A 25846-nucleotide genomic window follows, 5' to 3' on the forward strand; every position below is an offset into this window, starting at 1 on the left:
TCAGTTTTTTTCTTTGTAAAAACAGCTCGTTGAGAGCACAAAATGCCTTGCAATGATTTTAACTTTTCTGAACGCTGCGTTCCTATGAACTGGGAATAACTTGAGCTATGTTTGGTCTCATAGTGCCGACGTAGATTGTACTCCTTCAAAGCAGCAACAGTGGCTTTACATATGAGGCATAAGGCTTTATTACTTGCTTGCACAAAAAAGTATTTTATGCCCCATTCTTCATTAAACAAACGACCCTCACTGTTCGCTTTTCTTTTCTTCTTTCCTTCCATAACTGAAAAGTATAGAGATAACATTTATTTCTGAAAAATCAGAAGACGTAAAATTTTGATGTACTGGGTGTTTCAAAAGACGTAAATGTTTCATGTACAGGATGTTTCAAAAGGAGCAATTTTTTAATGCATTTAGAGAGCTTACTAGCGAAAACCATGCGACCTCAGACATAGACCTGGCAGCTGTCGCTCTTGTTTGACTCCTCAATCACTTCACTCAAGTGAATCATTCATTACAAATTCTATTTTAATTCAAAGATAATATTTTAACACGTTCTGTTCAGGTCACATTAGGTTAGTTTAGATTAGATTAGGAAAGGTTAAAATAGTTTAGGTTAGATTAGGTTAGTTTACATTAGGTTTATATGGCGACAAATAAATAAGCTTGAAATATTGGAAGATACCGTAGGTATATAATTATTTATAAAACAGAAAAAATACAGTGACTACCAGTGGGCATACAGACTGATGTAATGGCGGAGTGACCCATGTGAGTCACCGTCGCAGTGACTCACGGGTGGGCGCTCCTCGAAGAAATCGTATATATATATATATATATATATATATATGTATATATATATATATATATATGTATATATCCGTATGTAAATGAATGCATTTCTGTGATTTAGCCAAAACAGTAAACCACAGCGCCACAATTTTAGCGCCACCTTAATCACCACTCTCGCGGCGGCTCTTTACAACAAGTTTTATTTAAATTGGTCGTATATTTTTTAAGTTACAGACATTTGAAAGTTTAAAACTCTCATTTCTAAACACATTTTTTCAAAGTGCTCTGCGTATGACGTCACCATAGGGCACGCACGGCCTTTCTCCTCACTCGCACAAACAAGATGGACGTTGTTAGCAGAGCCGCCCGCACGCAATCAAGGGCTCCCCTCTCCCCTCACTTCTCTCCTCCCTCCCCTCGCTTCTCTCCCCCCTCCCCCACAACCGCCGCGAGTAATCCCAGCTCGGCTAGGCCACAGCCGCCGCCGCGCTGCCATCTCAAGTAGTCTGGCACTCCCTCCTCCTCCCTGCACGCTCGGTAAGTGGCTTTCACCGCCAATGGCTCCAAGGAGGGGAGTGGGGGGCGAGTGGTTGGAGGGTAGAATGGGGTAGGAGGGGTGTGAGGAGAGAGTGGGGGGAAGGGGGGGTGGTGGGAAGGGGGTTGGGGAAAGGGAGGGTGGGGAAAGGGGGGGGTGGGGGAGAGTGGGGGGTGGGGGAGGAGAGTGGGGGGTGGGGGAGGAGAGTGGGGGGTGGGGGAGGAGAGTGGGGGGTGGGGTAGGAGAGTGGGGGGTGGGGGAGGAGAGTGCGGGGTGGGGGAGGAGAGTGCGGGGTGGGGGAGGAGAGAGTGGGGGGTGGGGGAGGAGGAGCGAGTGGGGGTAGGGGAAGAGTAGGGCTGGGGAGGAGGGCAAGGTGGTGTGGGGAGGAGGCAAGAGTGTGGGTGGGGGAGGGGAGGAGGGAAGAATGGGGTGGGGGAGAGTGGGGTGCGGGCAGGGAGAGTGGGGTGGGGGAAGGGGAGGGAGTGAGGGGAGGGGGGAATAGGGGTGGAGGCACGGCTGGTGAGAGTGGGGGTGGGGGCAGGGGGAGGTGCAAGTGTGGGGGGGTAGGGGGATGGAGTGGGTCGGTGGGGGGGGGATAAGGGGAGTGGAGCGGAGAGGCTTTGGTTCCAGGGCTTACTCACTGACACCCTCTACCCTTGCCTCTTCCCCCTCTACGAGGAATGGGCCCACCGGGGGAATGGGCGTGGGGGACGAGTGGGTGGAGGATGGGGGTGAGGGGAGGAGAGAGTGGGGGAGGCGGGGGTGGGGGGAGGAGAGAGGGGGGTGGAGGGAAGGGGGAGAGTGAGAGTGGGGGTGGGGGAGGAGAGTGGGGGGGAGGGGTGGGGGAGGAGACAGTGGGGGAGGGGAGGGGGTGGTGGGAAGAGTGGGGGTGGGGGAGAAGGGGGACAGTGGGGGTCAGGGGATAGTGGGGGTGGGGAAGAGGGGAGAGTGGGGGGGGGACTGGGAGAGGAGAGAGGGGTGGGTGGGAAAGGGGGAAGGGAGACAGTGTGGGGGTGGGGGAGGAGAGAGAGGGGGTGGGGGAAGGGGTGGTGGTGGGGGGAAGAGAGAGCGGGGTGGGGGGGGGTCAGGGAGAGTGGGGAAAAGTGGTAGTGGGGGAGGAGAGAATGGGGAGGAGGGGGTGGGGAGGAGAGAGTGGGGGCGGGGGGAGAGTGGGGCTGGGGAGGAGTGCAGGGTGGGGTGGGGAGGAGTGAATAGTGGGGGTGGGGAGGAGGGAAGATTGGGGGGGGAGGGTGGGGTGCTGGCAGGGAGAGTGGGGGAATAGGGGTGGGGAGTGGGGGTGAAGAGAGAACGGGGTGGGGGGGTCAGGGAGAGTGGGGAAGAGTGGTAGTGGGGGAGGAGAGAATGGGGGAGGAGGGGTGGGGAGGAGAGAGTGGGGGTGGGGAGGAGAGAGTGGAGGCGGGGGGGAGAGTGGGGCTGGGGAGGAGTGCAGGGTGGGGTGGGGAGGAGTGAATAGTGGGGGTGGGGGAGAGTGGGGGTGGGGAGGAGGGAAGATTGGGGGGGGAGGGTGGGGTGCTGGCAGGGAGAGTGGGGGAATAGGGGTGGGGAGTGGGGGTGGAGGCAGGGCTGGGGGAGTGCAGGTGGGGGGCAGGAGAGGGGCAAGTAGGGGTGGGGGCAGAGGAGCAGCAAGTGGGGGTCCGTAGGATGGAGTGGGTCAGTGGGGGGAGGAGGGGGGGGGGGGGATAAGGGGCATTGAGTGGGGGGTTTGAGGGTGCTGCACCAATGCAGGAGGCTTTGGGTCCAGGGCTCACTCAGTCACACCCTCTCCCCTTCCCTGTCCCCCTGTGCGCGTGCCTATATATATGCACTTCTGAGATTTGGGTGTGGACATGCGCACCTACAACCAAAACGGTAAACCATAGCGCCACAATTATAGCACCACCTTAATCACCATTGTCCTGGCGACTGTTAATGAAAAGTTTTATTTAAATTGGTCTTATATTTTTAAAGTTAGAAAGATTTTAAAGTTTAAAATCACCTTTCAATCCGACTTCTTAAAGGTACACAGCATGTGACGTCACAATAGGACATGTACGACTTAGCAAATTTGCAGGTGATACAAAGCTGGGTGGACTGTTGTGAACTGTGAGGAAGATGCTATGAGGTTGCAGGGTGACTTGGACAGGTTGTGTGAGTGGGCAGATGCATGGCAGATGCAGTTTAATGTGGATAAGTGTGAGGTTATCCACTTTGGTGGTAAGAATAGGAAGGCAGAGTATTATCTGAATGGTGTCAAGTTAGGAACGGAGGAAGTACAACGAGATCTGAGTGTCCTAGTGCATCAGTCACTGAAAGGAAGCATGCAGGTACAGCAGGCAGTGAAGAAAGCCAATGGCATATTGGCCTTCATAACAAGAGGAGTTGAGTATAGGAGCAAAGAGGTCCTTCTGCAGTTGTACAGGGCCCTAGTGAGACCGCACCTGGAGTACTGTGTGCAGTTTTGCTCTCCAAATTTGAGGAAGGATATTCTTGCTATTGAGGGCGTGCAGCGTAGGTTTACTAGGTTAATTCCCGGAATGGCGGGACTGTCATATGTTGAAAGACTGGAACGACTAGGCTTGTATACACTGGAATTTAGAAGGATGAGAGGAGATCTTATCGAAACGTATAAGATTATTAAGGGGTTGGACAAGTTGGAGGCAGGAAACATGTTCCCAATGTTGGGGGAGTCCAGAACAAGGGGCCACTGTTTAAGAATAAGGGGTAGGCCATTTAGAACTGAGATGAGGAAAAACTTTTTCAGTCAGAGAGTTGTAAATCTGTGGAATTCTCTGCCTCAGAAGGCAGTGGAGACCAATTTCTCTGAATGCATTCAAGAGAGCTAGATAGAGCTCTTAAGGATAGCAGAGTCAGGGGGTATGGGGAGAAGGCAGGGACGGGGTACTGATTGAGAATGATCAGCCATGATCACATTGAATGGAGGTGCTGGCTCGAAGGGCCGAATGGCCTCCTATTGTCTATTGACTTTAATTGCGCTTCCCTCCCCACTCCCCCAAACAAGATGGCTGCTGGCAGGCTGCCCGGGGTCAGTGGCTCCGTCTTCGCCCGTCCCCCCTCGCCCACACCCGGCTCCGGGGGAGACCCCAAGTCGTCCACCCCGTCCACTTTCCCCTCCGCCTCCTCGAGTGCCCGCTTCAACCGACGGTGTCATCGAGTCCCTGCTCCCGCCCGGGCCCAGCGCCCCGCACCATCACCGGAATACAATCCCCAGCGGACAGGTTCTTCTCCTCCTCCTCCCGTGACTCCTGCAACCGACGGCCTCTTCCACCGACGGCCTCTTCAACCAACAGCCTCGTCACGACTCCACAAAATGGCGGTCGCTCTCCTCCTCCTCCCGCTACGCCATCTTGTGTGCGCCTCCCGCCGCCGCGCTGCCCGCCAGGAGGTGTAATCTCAGCTCCCGCCGGGCTCCAGCCGCCGCCGCATGCACGCCCTCTAGTAAGTGGCTTTCGCCACCAACGGGTCCACAGAGGGGAGTGGGCTTGGGGGCCGAGTTGGGGTGGGGGAAGGGGGAGTGGGAGGAGGGGAGAGTGGGGGGTGGGTGAGGGGAGAGTGGGGGATGGGGGGAGGGGAGAGTGGGGGAGGGGAGAGTGGGGGATGGGGAGAGTGGGGGATGGGGAGAGTGGGGGATGGGGAGAGTGCGGGAGGGGAGAGTGGGGGATGGGAGAATGGGGGATGGAGGAAGGGAGAGTAGGGGTGGGGTGGAGTTGGATCGGGGGAGGGGAGACTGGGGGTCGGAGAGAAGGGGGTGGGAGTGGGTGGGGGAGGGGAGATTGGGGGGAGTGGATAGAGGGAGGGGAGGGGCGAGTAGGGGTAGGGGGATGGAGTAGGTCAGTGGGGGAAGGAGGAGGGGATAAGGGGGATTGAGTGGGAGGGAGGGTGGTGAGGGTGCTGGACCAATACAGGAGAGCCTTTGGGTCAACGGCTCGCTCTGGCTGCAGCGCTGCCGCCACAGGCCCCAGGTCAGTGACATCCTCTCCTCATCCCTGCCCCCCCCAGGAGGAATGAGCTCAACGGGTCCACTTGGTCTGGTTACAATTTAAAATTATTATTAAGTCAGCAGCTGCATAAAAACCCTCAACTTGAAAGTGTACCTGACGTGTAAGTTCGGAAACTGCCGCCGAGATCGGCCCTGAAGGAGGAGGGAGCCGCTGGCGACGACGGACACAATGAGTGGGCCAGTAGGAGAGGGGTAATGCCTCCAGCACCTGCAAGGTCGGTTGCAGCAGGCTTTCCCCCCGGGACACTGAGGCGGCTGATCGGGCGAGGACAGCAGACCTCCCAACATTTGATTTTACAAATTCAGAATTTTGATGTCCAAAATTCAGAATTTTACATCAAAATTCATAATACGGCACGTAATGCAACTTTTCAGCAAAACAAAAACGTATGCACGCCAAATGCACCTACGCATTGCGCTACATTCATGTGTGAAAAAGTCTATTATTTCCAACAGTCTATAGTTCTCGGACTACATGTACAATGTCAGGCCTATCATGAGTATATTCTGCTATTTATAGAAAGGTTATTGAACAGAAATACTTTTTACAACACAAAGAAAAATTTGTTTTGTTTTTTCTATTTTGCTTTTTCCTGAGACATCCCAATTCTCTTGGTATTGAACAAAAGAACAATGGTCATAAAATGTATGACTACGTTATGAAGAGTTTCATTTAAAACTGTACATACCTAATTTCTTTGAAGACATACTTGCTCCAGTGGTCTTCAACAGCAAATCACAACGGTCCATGTCCCCAGTCCCCTACCTTCCCCCCACCCCTTTTCCCCCACCTCCACTCCCCCTCCCCCATCCCCCTCCCATCCCCACTCTCCCCCTCCCTTCCTCCACCCCCCAACCCCCACTCCCCTGCCCCCCAACCATCCCCTCTCAACATCAACGGGCCTCACTCAGCCTCAAGGCCGGGCCAGCAGCGAGGCGGGGAGAGTACAGGCCAGCGGCGGGGCGAGGACAGGCCAGCGGCGAGGCGAGCGGCAGGGCGGGGCATGTGTTTTGCTGAAAAATGTGAGGCGAAATCGGAATGGCGCAAAGATGAGAGGGATCTTATCGAAACATATAAGATTATTAAGGGGTTGGACACGTTAGAGGCAGGAAACATGTTCCCAATGTTGGGGGAGTCCAGCACCAGGGGTCACAGTTTAAGAATAAGGGGTAGGCCATTTAGAACGGCGATGAGGAAAAACTTTTTCAGTCAGAGTTGTAAATCTGCGAAATTCTCTGCCTCAGAAGGCAATGGAGGCCAATTCTCTGAATGCATTCAAGAGAGAGCTAGATAGAGCTCTTAAGGATAGCGGAGTCAGGGGGCATGGGGAGAAGGCAGGAACAGGGGTACTGATTGAGAATGATCAGCCATGATCACATTGAATGGTGGTGCTGGCTCGAAGGGCCGAATGGCCTACTCCTGCACCTATTGTCTATATGTGGCTGGGAAATTTTGGAAAATGTCACCCGAGACCAGAAATACAGATGAGAAAATGGATAGAGCCTGGAGGTAATTGTACGGGAGAGAAAACAACATTAAACCAGACTAGCCTCTCTGTCTAGAAAATAAACAGAGCAAGTAGACAGCAACAAAGTGGGCAAACCACGTATGGAGATAAAGCTGTGAATAAAACTGGTTTATTTCATATAAACCGTACCTGCTTCAATTTGCTCCCTCATGTAAAATAGGGGCCAATATAAAAATATCACCACCAATGAAAAATCGAAAGAAAGGCAAATGATGTTGCCTCATCATTATTGTTTTTCAACGATAGCATGGACCTGCAACATTTGGTAAACAAAAGTGCATCTCTGGCTACTAAAAGCTGTTGAGATAACTCCAAGGCCACAGACATCCAGGCCAAGACTGACAAACACACAGATTAGCAGATAAGATACAGGTTGGATACAAACAGCAGGAACAAGTGGATCATCGGTGATCGTGAATGTTGAGCAACAAAGTGCTGCATGCTGTAGGGAATGTTACTTTCAGTTTTCCTTTCAAAAGGAAGCAAGTTAAGTTCTCATTTCTTTCAAGCAACAATCTCAATGACATAAGGCAGAAGGAAACCAAAAATAGCAACAGTGTATATAGATTTCATAACATATTTTACAGATCACTGCATGTAATGTCAAGACTTATTTTACCTACAACCAGTCCACATTCAGGGCAGATCATGTCCCCAGCGCGGTAATCTTCAACAAGTATGGCATCTGGATGGTTTGGGCACAGCACTCGAGGTAATGGATCGCCACTGAAAGGAAATAAGCAACTTCAATATCTAACTATAATATCATTGCAAATGTCAGTTTGTAAAAATCAAAACTAAGATAAACCCATTGATTTAAAATCATGTATTTCCTCACACAGTTAACAGAATAACAGTTTAGGTCCAGTTCACCCTTTAGTCTGCAGAATTTCATCGATGCCAATCACAGCAGAGAATATCGAGCAGAAAGAATGTGCCTTTGTCAAAAAGGTTTTATTTGCTTCAGCGTCAATGAGCCAACATGAGACATGTCAGCAGGTGAAAAGGACAACTCTAAATACAAACATTACCCCAGAAGACATCTGGGAAAATAAAATGTTTCGGGAGGTAAAATAAGCCATGCCAGAATTACAAAGCAATGAAGATCTATGTCACTCAGATATCAGCTAGATTAAGAAATAGTATGTACAAAAAAAAATCTCAATCTTTCGAGGTGAATTCCAAAAATACTTCCAAATTATAATGTCAATCCCTAATGTACTGCAGAGAGTTAAATCCAAAGAACTTGCTACAAACATTTAAACTTGAGGGCGTTTTCAAAGCATGTTCCATTGGTTTGGGAGAAAGCAGTCTGCATGAAACCACTACTTTTATGTCTAACATTCAGTGGAAAACATATCACTTGCTTAAAAGAAACAAAAAGATGTAAGAGTTCAAATAATGGCATGTTACGAATAACTTAGCAAACTACACACTGACTAAGAAAACCTGAAAGAATGTTGAACAAATGGTACCACATATTTCAAACTTTGCAAGTAGAATAATATTTAGGAACAGATTTAGGAACCCATTCAAAACTTATGCGATACGGAGTCTCTCATTCGCAAATGATGGATGACCTCTCTTCAACAACACTACTTGAAAAAGCAACTTCAAGGCTGCAATTGCTGAGCATGACTACGTTTAAGAAATGCTGATCTTATATTACAAGTTAAATTGACTTGCAAAGTAATATTACAATTGATTAAAACCATGATTTGATCAGAGACATCATCAACTGTGACCGGTAATGTTAAATTATATCAGCAGTGTGTGTTGACCATACTGACTGGTTGCATGGTTTGACAACACAGAAGCCTAAAATCGAAGTAGGCTACAGAAAGTGGTGGACACTGCCCTATTCAAAATGGGCACAGACCTCCCCACCATCTGAAGGATCTACAGGAAATGCCACATCAATGCAGCTAATATCGAAGACCTCCACCACCCTGGCCACAAGTTGTCCTCCAGCTTCCATTGGGAAGAAGGTACAAGACTTCATTATCACATTTTTTTCATATCTCAACAACCAGAACTGGATGTACATAAAGTGTGATCGGTAGAAAGCAATTTTCGCTCAACAACTTCTCACTTGCATTCTACCAATCACACCACCTCCCGTCTCAAATGACTGCCCTACCTATGATGGTTCAATACAGACTTTTCAAAAATTCTCATCATTCCCCTTCACATCATAACACATTTTAATAGCAATCATGACGCATGCACATTTAATGCTTACTTTCTGCTGTACATTGTTCTTTCTCCTGACATATATGCAACTCAATGATTTAGATTTTTCTCCTCCATTTTGCGAGGCATCATTGTAAATTTAAGTCTTTTCAGCAAGTATTTAGTATTTCCCCCACTGACAGAACTCAAAAGGTATACTCAATTTTATTTTTATTTCCATAGCCATTGGCAAAATCCATACAATGACGCGTCTGTATGTTTATTTTAAATTACATATTCAAAAGAGTGCGAAAGCTGGTTTCTTAAAGCAAAAGCACAAAAAGAATGTCTGTTTTTGTGTACTTCCATCACTTCACCCCTCGGCCCCCAAAACTCCAGAGAAACCAATCTAAAGACTTGTGGGCTTGAGCAACAGCAATGTTTGTTTTTTTTGCTGCATTCTTCTAGGTTCTATAATCTTACTACACCAAGTGGACCCATTGGGCCTAAACCTCTCCTGCATTGGTGCAGCACCCTCTCCTTCCCCCACTCCCCTCACCCTCCCCCACTCCCCTCACCCTTCCTCCCCTCCCTCCACCCCCTCCCAACTCCATCACTCAACCCCCTTTATCTTCCCCCCCTCCCTCCTCCTCCCTTGGAGATAGATTTAAACTTTAAAATGTGAATAACTTTAAAAATATAACACCAATCTCAATGAAACGTCTTCCATTAGCACCAAAGGGACGACAGTGAATAAGGTGGGCCTAAAATTGTCACGCTATCGTGTGCCATTTTGGCTGTAGTTCAGGAACAAACAAACAAAAGTTTTAGTATATAGATGTTATCCCAACAGTATTATGTGGGGAATTCCAGGTCTGGACACTCGAGTACTGATCTTGGCTACAACTTAGTTGTAAATTATAACTGAGATGCCAACCCAAGAGAAAGCTTTTCCACTGTCCTCTCAACAAACTCTGAGGCTGGATAGACTAGGACGTACGTATACAATGATTTTGTTTTCTACAAGCTGAGAATTATTTTAGTATTAGAAACATAGAAAATAGGTGCAGGGGTAGGCCATTCGGCCCTTTGAGCCAGCACCACCATTCAAAATGATCATGGCTGATCATCCAAAGTCAGTACCCCGTTTCTGCTTTTTCCCCTTATGCCTTGATTTCTTTAGCCTGGAGAGCTAAATCTAACTCTCTCGAAAACTATTCTGCAGAGATATATTGGGGCCAGAATTAGCAAATGCAATCAACTCAGCATACACTGAAAATCACTGTGGCATTCTTGATTTGTTGGTCTCAATGACTAATGGTGGAGAGTGCCGATAATACACAGTTTATAAGTAATACCGATTTTTCATGCTTCCGTGACCTGTCTCGGGGTTGTCAGCAGCACAATTATTGCCCATTGTGAATTGTTGAGATGGCAGCAGTGAACTCTACCTCACTGCTGTCTGGATTGGAAAACATTAGCTGCAAGAAGAGGTTAGACAAGCTTGAATTGTTTTCTCTGGAGGCCGAGGGGTGAAGCAATAGAAGTATATTCAATTATGAGTGGTGTAGATAGAGTAGTCTTTTTCCCAGGTTGGAAATGTCAAATACTGGATGGCTAATGAAAGGGCAAATGTTTAAAGGTGATTTACAAGACAAGTTTTTTTTGAACAGCCATAGGTGCTTGGAACACACTGCTGGGGAAATGGTGGAACCAGACACAATAGCAACATTTAAGAGACATTTGGATATGCATATGAGCAGGCAGGGAATGGAAGGATGTAGACAGAAGGTAGACACAAATTGCTGGAGTAACTCAGCTGGTCAGGCAGCATCTCGGGAAAGAAGAAATGGATGACATTTCGGGTCAAGACCCTTCTTCAGACTGATGTCAGGGGAGGGGAGGGACAAAGATAGGATGTAGTAGGAGACAGGAAGATTAGTGTGAGAATTGGGAAGGGGGAGGGGAAAGAGGAACTATCCGAAGATAGAGAAGTCAATGTTCATACCACTGGGGTGTAAACTGCCCAAGTGAAATACGAGATGCTGTTCCTCCAATTTGCACTGGGCCTCACTATGACAATGGAGGAGGCCTAGGACTGAAAGGTCAGATTGGGAATGGGAGGGGGAGTTGAAGTGCTGAGCCACTGGGAGATCAGGTTGGTAAGGCAGACATGCGCAGGCAAGGTAGAATTTGTTTAAATTGACAAGACATCTTGGGCCAAAAGGTTTATTCTTTTGCTGCACTGTATATACTATACTATAATGCTATCCCAACAGAATTATGTGGAGAATTCCAGGTCAGGACACTCATGTACTGATCTTGGCTACAACTTCGTTACAAACGTAGCGGAGATGCATCCCAAGAGAAAGCTTTTCAACCGTCCTCTCAAAAAACAATAGAGCTGCACATATAGCATTGACAGATCATCCATTCCAAAATATTCTCCTTTTTGGGCGAAAGGGTCAGGAGATCATATCATATCATATACATACAGCCGGAAACAGGCCTTTTCGGCCCTCCAAGTCCGTGCCGCCCAGTGATCCCCGTACATTAACACTATCCTACACCCACTAGGGACAATTTTTACATTTACCCAGCCAGTTAACCTACATACCTGTACGTCTTTGGAGTGTGGGAGGAAACCGAAGATCTCGGAGTAAACCCACGCAGGTCACGGGGAGAACATACAAACTCCTTACAGTGCAGCACCCGTAGTCAGGATCGAACCTGAGTCTCCGGCGCTGCATTCGCTGTAAAGCAGCAACTCTACCGCTGCGCTACCGTGCCGCATCATCCACTGATTATCAAACAGTTCAACATTCATAACAAAGCATCTACATTATTATTCCAAGTTGATCTGGCTGCAAAGTTACACTCAGTGGCAATCTCACAAAATGATAATGGAGTATTCCACAACAACAGTGCCATTTAGAGCCAGAGAAAGTGACTAATTAAATGTCATTATTTAAATTTCCCAGATCCTATGGTAAGATTTCAAGTTTCTGGTTCAGAGGTCACAACTTTAGCTGTTGATCTGAGCACTAAAGCATTGCACCAACATTAGTACTAACAAACTCAGAGTGGAACAACCAAGTTCACCTTCCCTCAAACCATATGTTCATTCACTTGCAGAAAGGTCATTAAATAATTGCTTCAGTTAATATAATCCTCCAAACAGCAAATGATGCAGTCTATGTTAAATGCAATTTATAAACACCAACAACAAAGTTTTTTAGTTGTAGAAAATGGTAGGGATATTCGACAAGTACCCATGGAGATAGAAACCAAGTCAACATTCCACCACACTGAATGCTTTATCAGTTTTATCAGTTATGGAACATTAGGTTTTCTCTCCAGATTTGCTGTATCCCTAACATTTCCTATTTTTAGTTCATATTTCCAGCGTGCACTAATTTATTTTACTTTATTATTGCCCTTTTAGTCATTTCAGCCCCTCCGTCCCTCACTATATACAAGATATGTACTTTGCAATTAATATAGATTACATCAGGACAAATCAACCCATGTGAAAGTGGAACTAATGCAATATCACTTTAATTTGAAATTGGTCTCTTATCTTTGTCTTGTTTGTTTGCTCAAAACACCAATTAAAAATGGCATCTGCTATGACTTCACAATAGAATGATTGGGCACTTCTTCCCCCACAGGTAAAAAAAAATACCTTGAGCAGCTGCTTGGTGTTAGTGCATCCATTCCAGTAGAACCTGCTGACTCTAGATACAAAGTCAATTGCTACAGTGCGCTCCACAATGTTTGTGACAAAGACCCTTTGCGATTAGTAAGCTCACCAGTGCTCTCTTTCTTCTTAATGATGTTCCAAATAGTTGGTGGTAAGCCTAAGGTTTGGCAGATGTCTCTGACAGTTTTACTCTTGTTTCTCAGTCTCATAATGGCTTCTTTGACTTTCATTGGCACAACTTTGGTCCTCATGTTGATAAACAGCAAAAAAAGTTTCCAAAGGTGATGGAAAGACTGGAGGAAAGACTGGGTGCTGAGAGCTCTCTTATACCTGCATTAAGGAGGCAATTAAACACACCCAAGCAATTATAAACACCCATGAAGCCGTGTGTCCCAAACATTATGGTGCCCTGAAATGAGGGGACTACGTTTCAACACAGCTGCAATTTCTACATGGTAATTTCAAAATGTATAAAAATCTGATAATGTGCACTTTAACCACATGCGATTTTTTCTATTACAAATCTCAAATTGTGGAGTACAGAGGCAAATAAATAAATGATGGGTCTTTGTCCTAAACAGTATGGAGGCCACTGTATGCTTAGAGGCATTTAGACACATTCCTCATGCAGGCAAACTGAATGAGGGCAGAGGCAAAAAAGCTTGATAGACACAAAAAGCTGGAGTAACTCAGCAGGACAGACAGCATCTCTGGAGAGAAGGAATGGGTGACGTTTCAGGAAAGCTTGGCATGGAAATGGTGAGCCAAAGGGCCTGTTTCTACGCTGTATGACACTAACAAACTCAACAAGACTGTTGTAGAGTCTGAACAAGGGACCCAACTCAAGTTGTCACATATCAATTCCATCCACAGATGCTGCCTGACCCACTGATTTACACCAGCATTTTTGCTCAGTTCTGTTGTGAAGGTAGCTGCATAGATTGAGCAAAGTGCCACCGGTAAAACGTGGTATTTACAATAATTACATCAACCATCCTCCACCTGATCAGTACGCATCCCATGAAACACCAGGATGGTGTGACAACAGACCTTGAAACAAGCAGAATTTAATTGGCTCCCCACCCTCATCAACCCAACCTGCACACATTCTCCCTCCCCATCCCAGCCCCTCCTCTTCCCTGCATCATCTCTCTATATGCCCTCCCCTCACCAGCCCCCAATGCCACCCTCACTCACCTCTCTCCTGCCCTTCCCTACCCCCTCCAGCTTGTTCAGACGACCCTCTTCCCATCACCTTCTGCATAACCTCTCTCCTCCTCCTGCCCCTCACCCTCCCCACCTTCTCACCACAAATCCCTCCTCCCCTCACGCTCTTGCCCCATCCCCCACTTCTCTTCCCTGCCCACTCAACCCCTCCTCTCCCTCACTCCCCACCCCCCTTCTCCCTCTCCCTCCAGCCCCTCCCTGCCCACTCAACCCCTCCTCTCCCTCACTTCCCCACCCTCTTCTCCGTCCATCCAACCCCTCCTCTCCCTCACTCCCCATCTCCCTGTCCCTCCAACCCCTCCTCTCCCTCACTCCCTGTTCCCTCCACTCCCTGTTCCCTCCACTCCCTGCCCACTCAACCCCTCGCCCACTCAACCCCTCCTCTCCCTCACTTCCCCACCCTCTTCTCCCAGGGGTCCCTCCAACCTCTCCTTGAACCCCTCCACTCCCTGAACCCCTCAACTCCCTGAACCCCTCCACTCCCTGTTCCTTCAACCTCTCCCTGCCCGTCACCCCCCCCCCTCCCTCTCCCCCCCACACGGTGAGGGGAGGGGGGGGGGCTCCAAGCACCATCACCCCTGCGAGAGACCCCTCCCCCCTCTTCTCGCCGCCACGCTGCCGACACCCCCCCTCCCTCCTTCCCCGGCCTCAGTAACACGGCGCAACCGTGACTGATGGCGCCGCCAGGGGTGACTGCCTCATTCTCTCCTCTCTTTCCCCCCCCCCCCCCACAACACAACACAAACCAAACTCGACATCGATGTCAATTTATTCACAAAATGCTGGAGTAACTCAGCAGGTCAGGCAGCATCTCGGGAGAGAAGAATTATATATCGACATCGATGTCACGCAAGTACGTCAGTTTTTTTTGTTTTTTTTTAAACCCTCAATATTTCAACAATCCACCGCCATCGCCGCGAGTAAAGGCGGGGGGGGGGGGTGGGTGGGGAATGGAGGGAGAGCAGCGAGCGATCAACAACACGGAGCGGAGCCGCCGCCGCCGCCATGACAGACAGCGCCGCCGCCATGACACCGGCATCCAGCGCGTCCTCCTTCCTTCCTTCCCTCTCCCCACACACACACACACACAAATACTACAACAACCCGCCGCGAAGAAGGGAGGGGGATTCGGATGGCGATAAACGCGCCAGCCGACGAGAAGAACGACTCCACAGTTGTTGTCGTCGGCCCGGCCGCCGCTGCTTACCGACTACACGACGCCATGTTGTCCGCGGAGGGAGGCGGAGAGTGAGGGTGGGAGTTAGGCGGCGCGGATGGGCGGGACTCGCGGATGTGGGGGGAGGAGGGAAAGGGAGTGAAGCGCCGCACAGCGGAGAGAGAGAGAGAGCGCAAAGATACTAGAGGAGCGAGATGGACCACTCCGTCGACATTCGCCTACACTGAAGTGTCGTGCGCAAAGGAGCCCGCCATTTTAGTAAGCAAAACACCCGCCTCTCGCAGTGTAATCAGTGTCGTGGGGGAACAGTGTGTGTCAAGTCCATTTTATTTGTATAGCACATTTAAAAACAACCCACGTTGACCGAAGTGCTGCACATCTGATTGTGATGATACCATCAAAATGCAGACAATATCTCATCTATCAACTCACATTTTTTTTGTTATTTTTATTTTTTAATGTCCCCCCCCCCCCCCCCCCCCCCCCGCTTAATTTCGCTGATTTTATTATTTCTACCCAAACCACCCCATCCCCAGGCACTTTCCCCGGCAACCGCAGGAGATGCAACACCTGTCCCTTTACCTCCCCCCTCGACTCCATCCAAGGACCCAAACAGTCTTTCCAGGTGAGGCAGAGGTTCACCTGCACCTCCTCCAACCTCATCTCAAGTCAAGTCAAGTCAAATTTATTTGTCACATACACATACACGATGTGCAGTGAAATGAAAGTGGCAATGCCTGCGGATTGTGCACAAAAAAGAATTACAGTTACAGCATATAAATAAAGTTAATAAGTTACTATAGTGTAGACAAAAATTTAGTCTCTGGGGTTATAAAAGTTGACAGTCCTGATGGCCTGTGGGAAGAAACTCCGTCTCATCCTCTCCGTTTTTACAGCGTGACAGCGGAGGCGTTTGCCTGATCGTAGCATCTGGAACAGTCCGTTACTGGGGTGGCAGGGGTCCCTCATGATCATGCTTGCTCTGGATCTGCACCTCCTGATGTATAGGTCCTGCAGGGGGACGAGTGTAGTTCCCATGGTGCGTTCTGCCGAACGCACTACTCTCTGCAGGGCCATCCTGTCCTGGGCAGAGCTGTTCCCAAACCAGACTGTAATGTTGCCGGACAGGATGATCTCTACAGCCCCAGAGTAGAAGCAATGAAGGATCCTCAGAGACACTCTGAATTTCCTCAGTTGTCTAAGGTGGTAAAGGCGCTGCTTTGCCTTACCCACCAGTGCGGCGATGTGCGTTGCCCACGTCAGATCCTCTGTGATGCGGACTCCCAAGTATTTAAAACTGCTCACCCTATCCACAGTAGACCCATTTATCTCCAGTGTATCAGCTATTCCAGATATCTATTCCAGTGTATCGATTGTATCCGCTGTTCCAGATGTCAACTTCTCTACATCGGCGAGACCAAACGCAGGCTCGGCGATCGTTTCACTCAACACCTTAGCTCAGTCCGCCTTAACCAACCTGATCTCCCGGTGGCTGAGCACTTCAACTCCCCCCTCCCACTCCCAGTCGGACCTTTCTGTCATGGGCCTCCTCCAGTGCCATAGTGAGGCCTACCGGAAATTGGAGGAACAGCACCTCATATTTCGCTTGGGCAGTTTACAGCCCAGTGGTATGAACATTGACTTCTCCAACTTTAGATAGTTCCTCTGTCCCTCTCTTCCCCTCCCCCTTCCCAGTTCTCCCTCTATCTTCCTGTCCCCACCTATATCCTTCCTTTGTCCCGCACCCTGACATCAGTCTGAAGAAGGGTCTCGACCTGAAATGTCACCCATTCCTTCTCTCCTGAGATGCTGCCTGACCTGCTGAGTTACTCCAGCATTTTGTGAAATAAATACCTTATTATTTCTGTTTCTGCCAATTTCCCTCCCATCCTTCCTCCCCAGCCCCCTCTTTTGTGTAGTTTCCCTTGTATTGCTCAAACACACTGCACAAATTTAACTTATTATATATGTATATAGATATGAATGTGTGTCTGTGTGAGTGAGGCAAGATAGAGATAAATAGATCTCAAAGTCCCTTCTCATGGATCAGAAGCAACTTTGATTTAAAGCACGCTCTATTTCTCTCTTCATCTTATTTTTCACATGATGTACATAAACCATAAAGGCGTTCGACCTTTATGGTTTATGTATATGCATATATATATATATATATATATATATATAGTTTCTTAGGGAACACCTTCATGTGTTGCCCCTCACCCCCTCCCTTTCCGGGGTGGTATACCTTCTTCCCTTTTTTTTAAGGTTGTCCCCAACAAATTCTGCCCTCTGCCCCCTCAACATCCAGCAGTGGAAGGACCCTAGACTGTTGTCCTCCCCCACAAACCTTTTGCTCACTTTGTGTATTATTTTGTAAACCAGGATAGGCGGTTCAATCTATCCCCACAACCTCTCCCAGCTTTCACTCCCCCATTGTAGATCTGTATGAACGTAGAACAGTACAGCACAAGAACAGGCCATTCGGCCCACCAATATCTGTGCCGAACATGATGCTAACTCAATATGCCTGTTATTTATTGTATGCCCCAACCACCATACCTGGCACCAAAGATACTAGAGGAGCAAGATAGACCACTCGACCCTAAAAACCGTGGTATGTCATGGCGCCATTTTAGTAGGCAGAAATGTGCAGAAACATTTTAAAAGAAAAATAACAAAAATCTGTAAGTTGATAGATGAGATATATTCTGCATTTTAATGGTATCATCACACATACTGTTCCCCCAAAACACTGATTACACTGCGAGAGGGATAACGAACGGCGGGTTTTGCCTACTAAAATGGCAGAGGTTCCGCTCCTTTGCGTATTACACTTCAGTATAGGCGATTTCAACGGAGTGGTTCATCTTGTTCCTCTAGTATCTTTGCCTGGCACTGCATGCCAGGCACCCGACACCCTCTATGTAAAAATAAAATCCCCCGAACATCTCCTTTAAACTTTGCCCCCTTTCTTTGAAGAAGAGTCCCGATGTGAAGTATTATGTGAAGTATTATCACCTATCCATGAGTCACTCAGGCACTTTGTGTGTTGTTTTTGTAAACCAGCGTCTGCAGTTCACTGTGTCTACAAAAATGGACCCTGGTCTCAACAAATTCTGCCCTCTGCCCCCTCAACAGTGACACCTTGGCTTTAAAATTCAAGGCCATAGTGTTCCCCAGTCCCCCACTCCGCTATCTTCTCCAGCCTTTCCAATGCTATCCGATCTCCCCACTCTAATTCTGGCCTTAAGGTCCTCCCCCACACAAGATAGGCACCACCATGCTCATCATTGCAGTAAAACTATCATGTAAATGGAAAGCTGTTTTTGCACAGATAAGAATTTGTTACTGATTCGCTACTGTGCAGTAAACATCCTGACTGTTGTTGTAGGCATGCAAAGAATTCTGCGCAGTGGCGCAGCGGTTGCTGCCTTACCGCGCCAGAGATCAGGGTTCAATCCTAACTACAGGTGCTGTCTGCATAGAGTTTGTACAAAAAGTCTGTCTGCCCCAACAGCTGCTGACGACCTTCTACCGCTGCATCATAGAGAGCATCCTAACGCATGGCATCCCTGTGTGGTATCTTAGCTGCACGGAGGCAGAGAGGAGAGCTCTTCAGTGGGTAGTCCATAGAGCTCAGAAGATTATCGGAACACAGCCTTGGATGGCATCTACAACACACGATGCCTCAGAAAAGCCACCAGCATCCACAAAGGCTCCTCACACCCCTGCAATATTCTGTTTGAAATTCTACCATCGGGTAGACGCTACAAGGCCTTCTACGCCCGCACCTCCAAACTCAGGAACAGCTTCATCCCCAGGGCCGTCCTGCTGAGCCGGATGGTCACATCGTACAGCGACCCGGCACAGACCTACTTGCACTTTATACTGTTTTAAAACTGTTTCTAATTTTGTTTCACTGGGTTGTCTAAATTTATACTGATTAGCTAATTGATTTATTGCATCGTATGGAAGGCGCATTCCCAATCTCGTTGTACCCCTGAACAATGACAATAAAGATATATTGTATTGTATTGTACGTTCTCCCTGTGACCACGTGGATTTTCTCCAGGTGCTCCGGTTTCCTCCCACATTCCAAAAACGTGGAATGTAGCTTTGTAGGTTAATTGGCTTCTGTAAATTGTCCCTGGTGTGTAGGATGGTCCCATAGTAGAAGTGTCCAAGTCACGGGGCTGGAAACTGGAAGTGTCCTGAGCTAATTCTGCTACCACCACCGTCTTCTGTACAATGACGGCTCCCAATGATTGTCGCCAGAAGCTTGCGCCTTTTCCAGGACGGACGATGACAGTGATGTAACATTTGAATGATGGACACAACAGAAGTGGTGTGTAGGATAATGCTGGTGTATGGGGTGATTGCTGGTTGGCGTGGACTTAGTGGGCCGAAGGGCCTGCTTCCACGCTGTATCTCTAAAGTAAAGTCCAGTGTAAAGTAATTTCAAAATCATTGGATGAAATTCCCAGACTGACAATTTCCCTCTGCAGCCTGAAATATTTTCTTACAAAAGGGAGGAGAGAGCTTGACCTTCACTCTGAGCTTGTTTCAAACATTTTGTAGCTTTCACTTTCATAGCTTTAAACGATATGGACTTGCTTAGCTGCACGGAATCTCCTGCAATATACATTAAAGCTTCAAGAATAGCTGTTTCACATCGGTGTTGTGAGAACCTGCTAAAAATGGGATATGCTCTTTATTTGATAAATAAAGATTCACTCTTCCAATCGCAAATAGGTCTCCTGTGGCAGCCAGTTGTAATCTCATTCTTCTCACTACTTGCGCCTCTGGTCTGCCATTTTCCATTACTAATCTAAACCTAGCGATACGAAGGCCACTTTTATCCCAGTGCCATCCAAATCGTAATTATATATAACAAACAGCAGTGGACCCCGTACTGAAGTCTGTGGCACTCCACTTATCACAGGCCCTCCAATCTTTGCCTCCTTCTTCTAAAACAATTTTGCATCCAATTGGCTAGCTCACCTTAGCTTCCGTGCGATCTAATCTTCCAGATTGGCTTACCATGCAGGTCATCGTCAAAGGCCTTGCTTCAGTCTATTGAGACAACTCTCTAGGTAATTGTTATCAGAAATTTAGAAATTATAAGGAAGATGAACAGGTTATATTCCATTTAACCCTAGAGCTCACATACTGGGTAAGCATGATGGGAAAAATGGCCAACATAGGATGTTAGGAAGCGAATAAATAGACGTGTCAATGGATTTAGCTTTCACAGCACAGATTATCTAAAATAATTCAAACTAATACACTGATGAAAAGCAGGTTTCCTTATCAATTGAGGGGGGATAGTTCTGTCTAGGTTCTTATCCGTTGCAATCTTGAGATTACAGCTGCTCTTTGTCACTGTGTTTAGCAGGCAAGTCTCCCAAAAGTTAACAAAGAGCCTTTTTTAATAAGTAGACTCCATCAATTCTTCCTGCAGGGATATTAACATCTATTGTAGCTATTCAGTACATGAGAGACAGATTTTCAAAACAACAGGAAATGAAAGGTTAAAGATAACTTTGGGGAAAGACAAAGATGAAAGGTCAAGAGCCATTGATCGATGATTTATTTCAAATCTACAAGTAACATTGCGTCTTGAGAATATTGTGTCATTCATTGTGTCATGAGAATATAAAAATGCTGTAGGTACTGTGAATCTTTAAAAACATGGTATTGGAGGTAGGGTACTGACATGGATAGAAAGTTGGTTGACAGACAGAAAGCAAAGAGTGGGGATAAATGGGCCCTTTCAGAATGGCAGGCAGTGACTAGTGCGGTACCGCAATGCTCGGTGTTGGGACCGCAGCTATTTACAATATACATCAATGACTTGGATGAAGTGATTAAAAGTACCATTAGCAAATTTGCCGATGATACAAAGCTAGGTGGCAGTGTGAACTGTGAGGAAGATGCTATGAGGTTGCAGGGTGACTTGGACAGGTTGTGTGAGTGGGCGGATGCATGGCAGATGCAGTTTAATGTAGATAAGTGTGAGGTTATCCACTTTGGTGGTAAGAATAGGAAGGCAGATTATTATCTGAATGGTGTCAAGTTAGGAAAAGGGGACGTACAACGTGATCTGGGTGTCCTAGTGCATCAGTCACTGAAAGGAAGCATGCAGGTACAGCAGGCGGTGAAGAAAGCCAATGGAATGTTGGCCTTCATAACAAGAGGAGTTGAGTATAGGAGCAAAGAGGTCCTTCTGCAGTTGTACAGGGCCCTAATGAGACCGCACCTGGAGTACTGTGTGCAGTTTTGGTCTCCAAATTTGAGGAAGGATATTCTTGCTATTGAGGGCGTGCAGCGTAGGTTTACTAGGTTAATTCCCGGAATGGCGGGACTGTCATATGTTGAAAGACTGGAGCGACTAGGTTTGTATACACTGGAATTTAGAAGGATGAGAGGGGATCTTATCGAAACGTATAAAATTATTAACGGGTTGGACACGTTAGAGGCAGGAAACATGTTCCCAATGTTGGGGGAGTCCAGAACCAGGGGCCACAGTTTAAGAATAAGGGGTAGGCCATTTAGAACAGCGATGAGGAAAAACTTTTTTAGTCAGAGAGTTGTGAATCTGTGGAATTCTCTGCCTCAGACGGCAGTGGAGGCCAATTCTCTGAATACATTCAAGAGAGAGCTAGATAGAGCTCTTAAGGATAGCGGAGTCAGGGGGTATGGGGAGAAGGCAGGAACGGGGTACTGATTGAGAATGATCAGCCATGATCACATTGAATGGCGGTGCTGGCTCGAAGGGCCAAATGGCCTTCTCCTGCACCTATTTTCTATTGTCTATTGTCTATAAAAACACTTTGGGTTCTCTCAGAGTTTTTCTCGGTGTGCACTGTTAAGGCCTTCAATAAACCAACTTGTTTGATAGACTCGCCACTGATTTATGAGCTGTTTTATTTTGTGTCTGTTCTGTGCCTATCTGAGTAAAGCCAGATACAGTGTGTAGGTATAGCAAAAAAAATCCCTCCTACTGTGACTTATTCATAACACTGTCAGATTTGTAAGATACTATTTCCATGCACAAAGCCATGCTGACTATCCCTAATCAATACATGTCTATCCATATTCCGGTAAATCCTATCTTTAAGAATGCCCTCCAATAACGTTCCCACATCTGATGTCTGTGGTTCCTTGGCTTTTCCATGCTGCCCTATTTAAGTAATGGTATTCCAATAGCCCCCCTTCAATCTTCCTGAACTTCACCTGTGTCTCTCACTGGGTCTCAAATAGTGAAAGACAAATAGAAGAGCAAATCCGCAGGGACATTTTGGAGATGTGCATGTAGATGATGTTGGGGGGACTTTAATTGCCCAAATATCAATTGGGATAGTCTTAGACTAAATGGAAAGCATGGGGGGAGGGAAGGGAGATCTTGCCAGGGACTCGTGGGTCGACGAAGCCCGCGGCCATCGGCGCCTGGGTCGAAGGAGCCCGTGGCTGGGACCTGGGTCGCCACCTGGAGACGGTGGAGCGGTCGATGATGGTGCCGACCGACGGACGAGGACGGACATGTGGAAGTGAGGACGTCGCTGCCGAGGGAAGGAACGAAGGAGGACCCGGCGTGGGGGGACTACCGTGAGGGGGTGGGGGGGAAGAACAGTGGACAATGGAGGACCCGGCGAGGGCGGGGGGGGGGGGCACCGTGAGGGAGGGGGGGAAGAACAAAGGGGGATCTGGCGTGGTGTGGGGTGGGTGGGAGATTTGTAACTTTGTAAGTGCCCTTTGTGGGCGACTATTAGCATACCTTGGGTATGCAAGCAAAGAATTTCACGTGTGACAATGAAGTATTCAATTCAATTCCTCTTGATTATATATGACTTTGGTCCAACTGGGAAGAAGGCAGTTGCTGAATCTAATGCTGGCTAATGAAGTGGATGTTTTCAGCCAAACTCCTGTGAGGGAACACTGGGATAAGAGTGGCATTCGTATTGCAAGGTTTAGATTAGTAATGGAAAATGGTTTAAAAAAAATAATCTGAGCACAATCTTCTGAAGTGGAAGAGAGCTGACATTGACGGGATGAAAAGGAATTTTGTTCGAGTAAAATATATACAATAGAACAGTGGAGGATCTGTAACAAGATATTGCACACGTGCTGGCTGGATTGAATGGAGGTGCTTAACGAAGCTGTTACTCAATCCCTGCTTTTGTTTCTCCAATGCAGAAGAGCTAAACATATGCGATTATGCTAGATTGGAAGAAGTACAAGTGAATCACAGAATGTTATGCAGGTGGTGCAGGAAGGAGGGCTTCAGATTGCGTTGAGATTCAGACGGCATTGCGACCAGGCAAAAGGGAACGGTGGATGGAGGGAATGGCTGAGATAAAAGAGCGGATGTTGCAAATTATGTGGTTGCATTGGAAAGTACCATGGGGGAAAGAGATTGAAGGTATCACAAAATGCTGGAGTAACTCAGCAGGTCAGGCAGCATCTAGGAGAGAGGGAATGGGTGACGTTTCGGGTCGAGACCCTTCTTCAGATTATCACAAAATGCTGGAGTAACTCAGCAGGTCAGGCAGCATCTAGAAGAGAGGGAATAGGTGACGAAGAAGGGTCTCGACCCGAAACGTCACCCATTCCCTCTCTCCTAGATGATGCCTGACCTGCTGAGTTGCTCCAGCATTTTGTGATACCTTCAATTTGTACCAGCATCTGCAGTTATTTTCCTACACAACATGGGAAAGAGATTGGCTGAAACGGAAGAGGGACCCAAGGAACGGTCTTCTCAGAACACTGATCAGGTGGGGGGAGACAAAGATCTCTCCTTTGTTGAAATCTGATGGAAAGTGATAGAAATGGTGAAGTTGCTAGTTGAGGACCAGGGGAATTCTATCCTAGTTCTGGCCAGCAGAGGGGGTGAGAACAAAGGTATGGAAAATGGATGAGGTGTGATTGTGGGCTTTGTCAGCCATAGTAGATGGGGAAGCCACACAGCAGGAAGGTTGGTGGGGCTAAACAATGTCAAACATAGCAACAGCCCCCACTGCATAACTCCGAAATATTAATCAAATTTGTGTACAAAATGTGATAAGTAGCACTGCAGGAAATGATACCTCAGGGGTTCCATTCCTGCCGGAAGAACTCAGCGAGCCAAGCAGCATTAAGGGAGGAAATGGTCAAACGTTCCAGGTCGAGGCCCCCATTCAGTCTCGGACGGGACTTCTGCATACCCATTATAGCTACTGGGAATCTGCACCAACAGAGCTTAAACGCTGCTGTGGAAGGAGAGGCAAAATGCAGAGGAGAGATCATAGCAGCAGAATTAAGCCATTCGGCCCATCGAGTCTACTCCGCCATTCAATCATGACTGATCTATCTCCCTCGTTACCCCATTCTCCTGCCTTCTCCCCATGGCCTCGGGCAGGTGCCCGGGGAAACCCTCACTCCCCCATGCTCCTTATTAATGATCAGGCATGATCGTCTCCCTTGGTGCTGGTGGAGTCCAAGTCATTGTGAGCAAGTATCCGATCAAAAGGCCAGTGATTGCAGGTGACTTTTAAAGAAAGGCTGGGACCAATGAAGGAGGGCTCCAGTGCATTACTTAACATTATCCTGGCCAGTGAACAGTGAGACTCGGGGAGGGCTGCGCTCAGGGTGTAAATGGGGTGACCCCTTATTTTAAAGTGAGCCCCTAGCTCTAGATTCACCCACAAGAGGAAACATTCTTGCCCCATCTCATCGAGCCACAGAGTCATGCAGCGTGGAAACAGGCTCCTCAGTCATCTGTCTGGTTAAAGCCCCCTGAAGACCTCATTTGCTTCAATCAACTCACCTCTCACCTTTGGATATAGGCCAAGCACGTCCAACCTTTCAACCCTGTCAAGCAAAGCATCAGTCTAAACCTGCTCTAAAATGCTTCCAAGTCACGCACATTTTTTACCACATTTTACTCCATTAGCCAGACCTTGGCTTACACACTCAACCTTACACACTCAACCTTACACACTCAACCTATTTATATCACTTTGTTGCCCTTTCATGTCCGCTTCATATCTTGTTTTCCTATCTGTGTTTGTGCCACGAGCAACTAGCAACCATGTCTTTGGCACTGCCATCTTTTATATGTTGTAAGAGGTTGTGCACCCAGCATCAGTCCTTATTACATGCCACATGTTACATTTGGCCAACCTGAGAAATGCCTATTTATGCTGACCTTCTGTTTCCTGTCAGATTTCTGACCAGGCCAAGATGTTACTTTCTGCATAACAAGCTCTTATCTATAATACTAAAACTCTCGTTTGTTATCTTGTTTGTGACTGAACTTCAGCCAAAACGGTACACGATAGCGCGACAATTTTAGGCCCACCTTACTCACCGTCGTCATTTTAATGGTAAAAATGGCCGTTTTATTGAAATTGGTCTTATATTTTTTGTTATTCACATTTTAAAGTTTAAATCTATCTCCTGGGGAGGGAGGGGGAGGAGAGTGGTTAAGGGGGGGTGGAGTGGGGAGGGGGGGGGGGAGGCGGAGAGAGGGGAGGGGAGGAGGGAGGGGGGAAAGGGGAGGGTGCTGCACCAATGCAGGAGAGGTTTGGCCCAAACTGGTCCACTTGGTCTAGTTTTCCTCTATAACCCTTGCTACAGCAACTTGTCAAATGTTTTCTGGAAACCTACAGTGCCCTCCAAAATGTTTGAGACAAAGACCCATCATCATTTATTT

General features: G+C 47.7%; 1 protein-coding gene across 1 annotated transcript in view; it reads right to left on the reverse strand.

Annotated features, from left to right (window-relative positions):
• Nucleotides 1-15298, reverse strand: part of gtf2b (general transcription factor IIB) — a 33203-nt gene extending 17905 nt beyond the window's left edge. Inside the window, exons 1-2 of the mRNA XM_078408182.1 lie at nucleotides 15184-15298; nucleotides 7494-7600 (exon numbers count right to left, since the gene is read on the reverse strand). Of these exons, the coding sequence (XP_078264308.1) occupies nucleotides 7494-7600; nucleotides 15184-15200 (124 nt within the window). The 5' untranslated portion in view covers nucleotides 15201-15298. The remainder of the gene's footprint in view (nucleotides 1-7493; nucleotides 7601-15183) is intronic.
• Nucleotides 15299-25846: the final 10548 nt, after the last annotated feature.

The sequence above is a fragment of the Rhinoraja longicauda genome, chromosome 11 (genome assembly GCF_053455715.1).
Source record: "Rhinoraja longicauda isolate Sanriku21f chromosome 11, sRhiLon1.1, whole genome shotgun sequence".
Taxonomy (NCBI): Eukaryota; Metazoa; Chordata; class Chondrichthyes; order Rajiformes; family Arhynchobatidae; genus Rhinoraja; species Rhinoraja longicauda.